Source organism: Pristiophorus japonicus, unplaced genomic scaffold (assembly GCF_044704955.1).
Source record: "Pristiophorus japonicus isolate sPriJap1 unplaced genomic scaffold, sPriJap1.hap1 HAP1_SCAFFOLD_683, whole genome shotgun sequence".
NCBI classification, from domain to species: Eukaryota; Metazoa; Chordata; class Chondrichthyes; family Pristiophoridae; genus Pristiophorus; species Pristiophorus japonicus.
This window is the reverse complement of record NW_027254596.1, coordinates 161,068-173,034: the sequence shown is the minus strand read 5'-3', so window position 1 is coordinate 173,034 and position 11,967 is coordinate 161,068. Positions and strand designations below refer to the sequence as shown.

General features: G+C 51.1%; 1 protein-coding gene across 1 annotated transcript; it reads right to left on the bottom strand.

Moving 5' to 3' along the window:
- Window positions 1-298: 298 nt before the first annotated feature.
- On the bottom strand, window positions 299-11,709 carry LOC139256041 (alanine aminotransferase 2-like). The gene is made up of 5 exons (XM_070874117.1): window positions 11,593-11,709; window positions 9,069-9,243; window positions 7,820-7,975; window positions 6,922-7,033; window positions 299-468 (listed from the first exon to the last, which is right to left on the bottom strand). Exons 2-5 carry the CDS (start codon window positions 9,219-9,221, stop codon window positions 464-466), a joined length of 426 nt encoding a protein of 141 aa, XP_070730218.1. The 5' UTR covers window positions 9,222-9,243; window positions 11,593-11,709; the 3' UTR covers window positions 299-463.
- Between the last annotated feature and the right edge of the window lie 258 nt (window positions 11,710-11,967).

Genomic DNA, 11,967 nt, shown 5'->3' with positions numbered 1-11,967 from the left:
CTGAGGCTCACTCCCAAATAAGGTGCTGTGTTTAACTGTCTCATCGTTCTCATCTTTCATTCTCGGAAACATGGAGCCCTCAATGTGAGAGATCAAGCAGGGAGTTCCCCCAGTGTCCAGGCCAAAGTTGTTCCTCCAATCAACATCACTCATGTACTGTTGGTGAGACAAAGCTGTGTGCAAATCGCCTGCTGCAATTGTCTACATAACACACGTCACAAAGTGAGCTGCTGGATTCGGGACGTCCTGAGAACACGACTATATCAATGCAAGTTCTTTAGTTTAATGTTGGGTTCAGTTTAATGTTTGGTTTGAGCAGATGTTACACTTCGGACTGTGGCCCCAGCCCCCATCTTCTCCATCTCCATTCCTGAGGCTCAGGAGAAATCTGCAGTAAACTTCTGATGAAACTGTGTGATCTTCATCAGGGCAATCTTCAAACGCTCCACTGGTGCCAGGATGCTCATCCTGCGAAGAGAAAACGAGGAGTGGGAGTGTGGTTGTGTCTGATGTGAGTCACCCACTGAGACTGTGTCCCCCGTCTCCCCTCTATTGGTTGTCCGCTCAGACGCAGCTCCAGCAAGGTTCCAGGACGTTCCCCACGAACTAGGTCAACACTGATGTCTCATGGACAGCAAAAGATTGACATCGCTCAGTCAATGGTGAAGTCAGGTCAATGACCACTTGTACCAACGCAAGTTTTTCTGGACCCAAGTGTCGCTCCCACACAGCATCTGGGTGGTCGACTTACGCAGAAGTGTATAAGCCTTCCTGCCACAAGCTTTCTCTCCAACACAGTGAGATATAAAGTCCAGTGTCACTCAGCTCACGGACATCGAACATTCCCTGAGGAAACGGAGGCCAGATAAGGACACAGACCTGTCTCATCAAACATTCCCAGGGCAGGTACAGCGCGGGTGAGATACAGAGCAAAGTTCACTCTACACTGTCCCATCAAACACTCCCAGGGCAGGGACAGCACGGGGTTAGATACAGAATAAAGCTCCCTCTACACTGTCCCATCAAACACTCCCAGGGCAGGTACAGCACGGGTTAGATACAGAGTAAAGCTCCCTCTACACTGTCCCATCAAACACTCCCAGGGCAGGTACAGGGGGTTAGATACAGAGTAAAGCTCCCTCTACACTGTCCCATCAAACACTCGCATGGCAGGTACAGCACGGGTTAGATACAAAGTAAAGCTCCCTCTACACTGTCCCATCAAACACTCCCAGGGCAGGTACAGCACGGGTTAGATACAGAGTAAAGCTCCCTCTACACTGTCCCATCAAACACTCCCAGGGCAGGTACAGCGCGGGTTAGATACAGAGTAAAGCTCCCTCTACACTGTCCCATCAAACACTCCCAGGGCAGGTACACCATGGGGTTAGATACAGAGTAAAGCTCCCTCTTCACTGTCCCATCAAACACTCCCAGGGCAGGTACAGCACGGGGTGAGATACAGAGTAAAGCTCCCTCTACACTGTCCCATCAAACACTCCCAGGGCAGGTACACCATGGGTTAGATACAGAGTAAAGCTCCCTCTACACTGTCCCATCAAACACTGCCAGGGCAGGTACAGCATGGGTTAGATACAAGTAAAGCTCCCTCTACACTGTCCCATCAAACACTCCCAGGGCAGGTACAGCACGGGGTTAGATACAGAGCAAAGCTCCCTCTACACTGTTCTATCAAACACTCGCAGGGCAGGTACAGTACGGGTTCGATACAGAGTAAAGCTCCCTATAAACTGCCCCATCAAACAGTCCCAGGGCAGGTACATCACGGGTTAGATACAGAGTAAAGGTCCCTCTACAGTGTCCCATCAAATACTCCCAGGGCAGGTACAGCACGGGTTACATACAGAGTAAAGGTCCCTCAATACTGGCCCATCAAACACTCCCAGGGCAGGTACAGCATGGGTTAGATAAAGAGTAAAGCTCCCTCTACACTGTCCCATCAAACACTCCCAGGGCAGGTATAGCACGGGGTTAGATACAGAGTAAAGCTCCCTCTACACTGTCCCATCAAACACTCCCAGGACAGGTACAGCACGGGTTACATACAGAGTAAAGCTCCCTCTACGCTGTCCCATCAAACACTCCCAGGGCAGGTACAGCACAGGTTAGATACAGAGTAAAGCTGCCTCTACACTGTCCCATCAAACACGCCCAGGGCAGGTACAGCACGGGGTTAGATACAGAGTAAAGGTCGCTCTACACTGTCCCATCAAGCACTCCCAGGGCAGGTACAGCGTGGGTTAGATACAGAGTAAAGCTCTCTCTACACAGCCCCATCAAACACTCCCAGAGCAGGTACAGCACGGGTTAGATACAGAGTAAAGCTCCCTCTACATTGTCCCATCAAACACTCCCAGGGCAGGTACAGCACGGGTTAGATACAGAGTAAAGCTCCCTCTACACTGTCCCATCAAACACTCCCAGGGCAGGTACAGCACGGGGTTAGATACAGAGTAAAGCTCACTCTACACTGTCCCATCAAACACTCCCAGGGCAGGTACAGCGCGGGTTAGATACAGAGTAAAGCTCCCTCTACACTGTCCCATCAAACACTCCCAGGGCAGGTACAGCACGGGTTAGATACAGAGTAAAGCTCCCTCTACGCTGTCCCATCAAACACTCCCAGGGCAGGTACAGCGCGGGTTAGATACGAGTAAAGCTCCCTCTGCACTGTCCCATCAAACACTCCCAGGACAGGTACAGCACGGGGTTAGATACAGAGTAAAGCTCCCTCTGCACTGTCCCATCAAACACTCCCAGGGCAGGTACAGCGCAGGTTAGATACACAGTAAAGCTCCCTATACACTGCCCCATCAAACACTCCCAGGGCAGGTACAGTACGGGTTAGATACAGAGTAAAGCTCCCTCTACGCTGTCCCATCAAACACTCCCAGGGCAGGTACAGCACGGGTTAGATACAGAGTAAAGCTCCCTCTACACTGTCCCATCAAACACTCCCGGTGCAGGTACAGCACGGGGTTAGATACAGAGTAAAGCAACCTCTACACTGTCCCATCAAACACTCCCAGGGCAGATACAGCACGGGTTACATACAGAGTAAAGGTCACTCTACACTGTCCCATCAAACACTCCCAGGGCAGGTACAGCACGGGTTACATACAGAGTAAAGGTCCCTCTACACTGTCCCATCAAACACTCCCAGGGCAGATACAGCACGGGTTAGATACAGAGTAAAGCTCCCTCTATACTGTCCCATCAAACACTCCCAGGGCAACTATAGCACGTGGTTAGATACAGAGTAAAGGTCCCTCTACACTGTCCCATCAAAGACTCCCAGGGCAGGTACAACACGGGTTAGATACAGAGTAAAGCTCCCTCTACACTGTCCCATCAAACACTCCCAGGGCAGGTACAGCACGGGTTAGATACAGAGTAAAGCTCCCTCTACACTGCCCCATCAAACACTCCCAGGTCAGGTACAGGGGGTTAGATACAGAGTAAAGCTCCCTCTACACTGTCCCATCAAACACTCCCAGGGCAGGTACAGGGGGTTAGATACAGAGTAAAGCTCCCTCTACACTGTCCCATCAAACACTCCCAGGGCAGGTACAGCACAGGTTAGATACAGAGTAAAGCTCCCTCTACACTGTCCCATCAAACACTCCCAGGGCAGGTACAGGGGGTTAGATACAGAGTAAAGCTCCCTCTACACTGCCCCATCAAACACTCCCAGGGCAGGTACAGGGGGTTAGATACAAAGTAAAGCTCCCTCTACACTGTCCCATCAAACACTCCCAGGGCAGGTACAGGGGGTTAGATACAGAGTAAAGCTCCCTCTACACTGCCCCATCAAACACTCCCAGGGCAGGTACAGGGGGTTAGATACAGAGTAAAGCTCCCTCTACACTGTCCCATAACCCTGGAGCCTACACAGTTAATAGAGAGCCAACAGTATAGGAATTCCCGCAGATGATTACTGTTGATTAAATACGTGCCGTCAACACAATCCTTGGAGTCACTTGCTTTTAATTTTAAATTTTCCGGTAATTCTGTTATTTATTTTGATGTGATGGTTAAGGATTAGAAGACGACGTGCTCTGGTTGTTTATTTCTGACCTCGTTGTCTCAGATATGGTTTGGAGTAAAGTTCCCAGGGCAGCAACTGCAGCACAGCACAGTGAGACATCACTGCCCCACATACAGTGAGCATTGAGGGGTTCGATAAGCTGAATGGCTGGCTACAGCCAACTCTGCTCCTCACAATGCTGCACTGACTACAATTCAGTACAAGTGCATTGGCTGGGCAGAGCTGTGGGACATTATAGGAACATCGGGAAATGGGGAAAGCTGGATGACAAAAGGCCACAGTTGTGGGAACATGTATCGGATTACATAGCATTACATAGGATTGTGTAGGATTACATCGAATTATATACGATTACATAGCATTACATAGGATTACATAGGATTACATGAGATATACGGCACAGAAACAGGCTGTCATGTATCTCACATTACTGTATATAACTGTATCTTACCATGCTATACATGACTGTAACTGGATATGACCTGTAACAATAAGCATACCTTACCACCAGGGGTGCACTTGCAGGAGACACTCCATGCCTGAGGTATATAAAGAGAGGTCTCAGGCAAGTGCAGCACTGGAGAGCTGGAATTAAAGGTGCAGGTCCTGAGTGACCTTGACTTCAGCATGTGTCTCGTGTAAGTCAGTACATTAGAGTCAGGACTTAACACAGGCCATTCGGCCCAACCAGTCCGTGCCGGCGTTTATGCTCCACTCGAGCCTCCTCCCGTTTTTCCTCATCAAAATCTGTCAGCATAACCCTCTATTCCCTTCTCCCTCATATACTTGTCCAGCTTCCCCTTAAATGCATCGATACTATTCGCCTCAACCACTCCCTGTGGCAACGAGTTCCACATTCTCACCTCTCTCTGGGTAAAGAAGTTTCTCCTCAAATCCCTATTGATAGGAGCAGGAGGAGGCCATTCGGCCCCTCGAGCCTGTTCCGCCATTGAATGAGATCATGGCTGATCTGTGACCTAACTCCAACCACCCGCCCCAAATTTCTTCTCTCAGAGGGTTGTAAATCTGTGGAATTCGCTGCCTCAGAGAGCTGTGGAAGCCGGGACAGTGAATAAATTTAAGACAGAGATAGACAGTTTCTTAAATGGTAAGGGAATAAGGGGTTATGGGGAGCGGGCAGGGAAGTGGAGCTGAGTCCATGATCAGATCAGCCATGATCTTATTAAATGGCGGAGCAGGCTCGAGGGGCCGTATGGTCTACTCCTGCTCCTATTTCTTATGTTTCTTATATCCCTTAATACCTTTGGTTAACAGAAAGCTATCATCTCTAATTTAAAATTAGCAATTGATCTAGCATCAATGATCAAGCACTGCACTGTCGGAGGTGTCGTCTTTCGGCTGAGACGTTAAACCGAGGCCCCGTCTGCTCTCTCGGGTGAATGTAAAAGATCCCATGGCGCTATTTTGAAGAAGAGCAGGGGAGTTATCCCCGGTGTCCTGGGGCCAATATTTATCCCTCAATCAACATAACAAAAAACAGATTATCTGGTCATTATCACATTGCTGTTTGTGCGAGCTTGTTGTCTGCAATTCCCTGCTGCGTTTCCTACATTACAACAGTGACTACACTCCAAAATTACTTCATTCGCTGTAAAGACCTTTGGATGACCTGAGCTTGTGAAAGGCGCTGTATAAATGCAAATTCTTTTCTTTTCTTTATAGAGGCTTTCATGACCTCAGGTCACGGCTTTTGAAGTGTAGAGTAGTCACTGTTGTAATGTGGGAAACGCGGCAACGAAGTTGTGCACAGCAAGCTCCCACGCACAGCAATGTGGTAATGGGCAGATAATCTGTGTTAGTGATGTTGATTGTCAAGTATATCAGGAAAAACTCCCCTGCTCTTCTTCAAAATAGTGACCGTGGGATCTTTTACATCCACCTGAGAGAGCAGACTGGGCCATGTTTTAAAGTCTCATGTGACAAAAGGCACCTCTGACAGTGCAGCATTCACTCAGTACTGCCCCTCCGACAGTGCAGCGCTCCCTCAGTACTGCCCCTCCGCAGTGCAGCACTCCCTCAGTACTGCTCCTCCGACAGTGCAGCATTCACTCAGTACTGCCCCTCCGACAGTGCAGCGCTCCCTCAGTACTGCCCCTCCGCAGTGCAGCACTCCCTCAGTACTGCCCCTCCGACAGTGCAGTGCTCCCTCAGTACTGCCCCTCCGACAGTGCAGCGCTCCCTCAGTACTGCCCCTCCGACAGTGCAGCACTCCCTCAGTACTGCCCCTCCGCAGTGCAGCACTCCCTCAGTACTGCCCCTCCGACAGTGCAGCATTCACTCAGTACTGCCCCTCCGACAGTGCAGCGCTCCCTCAGTACTGCCCCTCCGCAGTGCAGCACTCCCTCAGTACTGCCCCTCCGACAGTGCAGTGCTCCCTCAGTACTGTCCCTCCGACAGTGCAGCACTCCCTCAGTACTGCCCCCCCGACAGTGCAGCACTCCCTCAGTACTGCCCCTCCAACAGTGCAGCGCTTCCTCAGTACTGCCCCTCCGACAGTGCAGGGCTCCCTCAGTACTGCCCCTCCGACAGTGCAGTGCTCCCTCAGTACTGCCCCTCCGACAGTGCAGGGCTCCCTCAGTACTGCCCCTCTGACAGTGCAGTGCTCCCTCAGTACTGCCCCTCCGACAGTGCAGGGCTCCCTCAGTACTGCCCCTCCGACAGTGCAGCACTCCCTCAGTACTGCCCCTCCGACAGTGCGGCACTCCCTCAGTACTACAACAAGGGGAGGAAAACACTCTCGATGGGAAGCAGAGGTCCAAGGTCACCTGTCCTTCCCGAGCTCACTACCTTCGCCCTGAGGGGGTGATTTTCACTGCGCAATCTCCACGTACCTGAAGTGATAGGTGCCGTCCCTCTGCCCAAACACTTGCCCCGGGCGAGCAGATAGCCCGTGTCCTCCAGCAGCCTCAGGCAGTAAAACAGGTCGGCTTCCTGGTGTAGGGCCTGCAGGCGATGAGCACAAGCCTCAGTCAAACACTCAATGCAAAGGCCCTTTCTGCTTGGGATAAATGAGCCGTTGACACACCCGGCACCCACCTCACTCCCGAGGGCCTGCCTTCTAACCCGACCTAGTGCGTTTCTAATTCCGTGTTCAGCCCGCCCTCCCGGAGGGTGGGACTGAGTGTCTGACCGAAGGTCAACGACCTGAACCGTTAACTCCATCCCTCTCCGCACAGACACTGCCTGACCTGCTCAGTGCTGCCCGGCATATTGCCTTTTATTGCAGATTACTGTCTTTTGTGAAATTGGACCTGGTACTGGGCGTAAAACAGGTGCAAAGAGGGCCAATTTAGGGGGCTAACTCCCCGCGTCGGAAGCATGCCCAACTGGTTCGGGCGATTTTTCAGGCGTTCCTGGCGGCCACCTAAAAGAGCCGTTAGGCCCCTCGAATATGCTAATAAGGGGCCTAACGCCTGTTTTTGGACCCAGTCTGGAAATTGGTTGAAGTTGGACTAACCAGCAGGCCTTAAAGGGCCGCTGCCCGCCACTGCTCAACACCCCACCCCCCCCCCCCCCGGCCCTCAATAAAACCCCAGCCAGTTGGGTTCGGGGGGTCCGCGATGGGGCAGGTGGATGAACTGGTAATGTGTGGTGTGATCGTTAAACCTTTGTTAATAAACCAACTAGTTCTGTACAGCAACGTGCTGCCATGAATTGTTAAGCACAGAACCCAGGACGCGAATATGTTGCACCCTGCCGCTCAAGCTGTGGGCTGGTCTCGGACTTTACCTTGGCCGTTTCTCTGGCCTTGGCTGGGGTTTCAATCCTTGGAAAGGCATAAACGCCGCTGTCGATTGGGTTACAACGGATCCCTGGGACCCTGTTGAACGTTTCCTCGGTCAGGTGATCTTTCTCAGCCAGCTTCTGCTGAAAACTCTGCTTCTCCTGATGAATGAAGATAAAAGTCAAACTTGTGTTTTGCACCTTGATTACTCAACACCTTAAACTGTCTTCCAAAAAAAGCTTTGCGTTGGCAGCATTTGATTATTGGGCTCCCAGTCACGGATTAGGAACAGCCGGAACAGGAGGAGGCCATTCAGCCTCTTGAGCCTGTTCCGCCATTCACTGAGGTTCTGGCTGATTCCCACACGCCCTCCTTGACTGCGTGTCCCTTGGCCAGCAATCGCGCATTTAACATTATTAAGTGAGCTGGCATCTTCTGCCCTTTTGTGGGAGAGAGTTCCACACTCCGACCAGCCTTTGCGTGAAGAAGTGTATCCTAACCTCTCTCCTGAACGGCCTGGCTCTGATTTTAAGGTTATATCCCCTTGTTCCAGACTCCCCCCCCACCAGCAGAAAAAGTTTCTCTCGAACGACCCCATCAATTCCTTTCAAAATCCTTAAAACTCTCAATCAATCCCCCCTTATCCTTCTATATCCCAGGGAATACAAACCCAATTTATGTAATCTAACCTTCCGAGCCCTGTAATTATCCAACTCAAGATCGGAAATTGTGGCCCGTACATAAGAACTTAAGAAATAGGAGCAGGAGGAATTTTCCCAAATTTTTTCTCCCTAAATTGGCCTGGGTTTTTATCTGGTTTTTGCCTCTCCCAGGAGATCACATGGCTCCGGTTGGGGTGGAGTGTGGAATGTTTCAGTATAAAGGGTGTTGCAGTTGTGTGAGGCGGACTGGTTGGGCTGGGTGCTCTTTACCTTTCCGCCATTGTTCGTAGGTTTATATGTAACCTTCAGGGCTGCTGACAAAGGGCTATGTTTCTATGAGTAGGCCATTTGGCCCCTCGAGCTGATCTGATCCTGGCCTCAGCTCCATTTTCCTGCCCGCTCCCCATAACCCTTGACTCCCTTATCGCTCACAAATCTGTCTACCTCCACCTTGAATATATTCAAAGACCCAACCTCCACAGCTCTCTGGGGCAGAGAATTCCAAAGATTCACGCCCCTCTGAGAGAGGAAATCCCTCCTCATTCCCGTTTTCAATGGGCAGCCCCTTACAACAGTCTTGTGATGCACTCACGGTCATGAAGAGATGGTAGGAGGGATCTCCAGGTCGGGGAGGCTGTGTGGCGACGTCGATCGCGATCTGCCCGGTCAGTGAGCAGCAGGAGAAAGTGGACACAAACTGATTCAGATACCTGTGTACCTGAGGGTCCAGGTTTGTGACCTCCATGAAAGAACCTCGAGCACCACACCTGCAAAGATGCCATGAGAGTTAATAGCCGCTACATATCGATCCCGTCTTAAAATCGTGCACACTTCTTCTCAAGAAAGCATTACTTCCTGGGTCATCATTTTGAGTCATCATTTCTATGTCAACATTTAACATTGAAAATCACTATGTAAACATTTCAATGGGAAAACCCTATCATAGAGTTACAGAATGATAGAGGCTTGTTAGCAGAATTGAAGCCCATGTGATTCAAGGGGTAGTGGCAGTGTGGAACACAGAGATGAATGGTGAAAGATTGATTTTCAGACAGGTCCCCCAGGGGTTGGTATTAGGACCTCTTTCTGATATACATTAATGACCTGGACTTCGGTACAGGGCATCATTTCAAAGTCCGCAGATGACGAGTGTAATGTCTGCACTGGTGAGGCTGCTCATAGGTTTGTGGAGCTCACAACTTGAGCCTCCTCGGGGAAATCCCCTCCGTGCCTTTCAGTTCTGCGCGGAGGGGATTCCTGTACGGGCTGCTCCTGCACACTCTCCACGTTGCCATCCTCGTCTGCCGTCCGGACACGCCATGGCGCACCATCTTGCCGTCCGGAGGAGGCGGGGGTCCCCGATGGAGTGCTCTCTACGCGGGAGTCCTCCCACTATTTATTGGGGACTTGACCTGGAGGGTGTTTCACGGAGCAGTCCCGTGCAATCGGTTTTTAAGTCGGCTCACGGACCCCCAGGCCGCCTGTAATTTCTGCGTCTGGAGGAGTCCGTGTTCCATGTCTATCTTGTATGTGTGAGGTTGCAGCCCTTGTTCCAATATTCGAAGGAGCTGCTCCTCAAATTCTGGTTGCACTTCAGTCCCACACTCCTGAGCTTTGGGCACACTGTGCGGGAGGGAGCGGGCAGGTCGAAAGGCCTCCTCGTGGGACTGCTCCTGGGCATAGCCAAGGTGGCCATCAGCCGGTCCAGGCAGCGGGCGGTCGAGGGGGTCGTTCAGCCCGACTGCCTCTCTTCCGCGGTTACAGCCGAGCCAGGGTGCCCTTGGAGATGGAGCACGCGGTGTCCACCGGTACGCTCGCGGCCTTCCGCGAGAGGTGGGCACCGGAGGGACTGGAGTGCATTATTACCCCTGGCAACCAAATTTGAATTTGATTCTTCAATGTTAAAAGTTAAATTTGATTAATTTTGCAGTTTTAGTGCCCCTTTAATAAGGGGGCATTTGATTAATAGTTTCAATCAAAATAGTTGTAGAGCTGTTGAGTTGGGAGTGGCTTAGCCAGTCATGTGTTATTCACAAGACTCAATAAAACCCCAGCCAGTTGGGTTCAGGGATTCCACGATGGGGCAGGTGGTTGTGAGCCTGGTGGATGAACTGGTAATGTGTGGTGTGATCGTTAAACCTTTGCTAATAAACGAACTAGTTCTGTATAGCAATGTGTTGCTGTGAATTGTTAATTACAGAATGCATAAAGCAAATACATTACAACAAGAAACTAAGAAATGCAGTAAGCAACGAGTGGGATAGTCATAGACTTCAGGAGGACAACGACAGAATGGTGAAATAGGCAGACACACGGCAACTGAACTGTAACGCCAAGAGGTGCGATGTGGAACATGTCATGTATCTCACACTACTGTATATAACTGTATCTTACCATGCTATACATGACTGTAACTGGATATGACCTGTAACAATAAGCATACCTTACCACCAGGGGTGCACTTGCAGGAGACACTCCATACCTGTCCCACTGAGGTATATAAAGAGAGGTCTCAGGCAAGTGCAGCACTGGAGAGCTGGAATTAAAGGTGCAGGTCCTGAGTGACCTTGACTTCAGCATGTGTCTCGTGTAAGTCAGTACATCAGAGTCAGGACTTAACAGAACATGTTGGTCGGAAGAACAGGGAGAGGTAATATAAACTAAAGGGGAGCAGGGTCAGAGCGAGCTGGGGGTGTATCGGCACACATCATTGGAGGTGGCCGGGCAAGTTCAGAAAACGGTTGAAAAAGCTTGCAGGATCTCGGGCTTCATAAATAGAGGCATAGACTACAAAAGCAAGGGCGTTATGGTGAACCTTTATAAAGCACTGGTTAGGCCCCAGCTGGAGTGTTGTGGTTAAATCTGGGCCCCGGGCTTTAGGGAGGATGTGAAGGCCTTGGACAGGCCCCCAGCATGCACAGGCCTGTGACCCGGGCAGGAAGTGCAGGCCATGCCAGAGACACACACACAGGTCGAGATCACTGTGAGAGGCACTGCTCCAGTATATACAGGCCAGGAGCTGCAGGGCCAGCAAGGGACGAGGCACCAGGGAATCCGTACAGGCTGGGCCTAATGCCGAGGCTCTCTCAGAGGCTGGCTATCCACCAACAACTCACTCTGCTCCCAACTCCTCAAAGCTTCCGGAGACCTGTAATGAGAAACCAGGAGACCCAGGGCTCGGGCGTTGAGCAGAAGGAGGACGTTACATCGAATGTAAGCTCAGATATCAGAACAAAACAGCTGCTGGTTGTTACACTGGCTGCACTCTTCAATCAGCTCAGTGTGCTTCCTGAGGGCGGGTTGAGGTGAATTGTGTGAGCAAGGGTTTCCTGTGGAAGGATTTGAGCAGCCATGAAGGACAGGGAGAGTGTCAGCCGTGGCTCAGTGGGTTGTACACTCTCATCTGAGACAAAAAGTTGTTGGTTCGAGTCCCACTCCAGAGACTTGAGCACAAAATCCAGGCTGACAGAGGGAGCGCTGCACTGTCGGAG

What these genes read in the sequence shown, in the direction of transcription:
- LOC139256041 (XM_070874117.1), bottom strand. Translation starts at nt 9,221, where the DNA reads ATGGAGGTCACAAACCTGGACCCTCAGGTACACAGGTATCTGAATCAG. An exon ending in CCTACCATCTCTTCATGACC is followed by an intron (nt 7,976 to 9,068) that starts GTGAGTGCATCA and finishes TTCATTCATCAG; the next exon opens with GAGAAGCAGAGTTTTCAGCA. An exon ending in AGGCCAGAGAAACGGCCAAG is followed by an intron (nt 7,034 to 7,819) that starts GTAAAGTCCGAG and finishes CATCGCCTGCAG; the next exon opens with GCCCTACACCAGGAAGCCGA.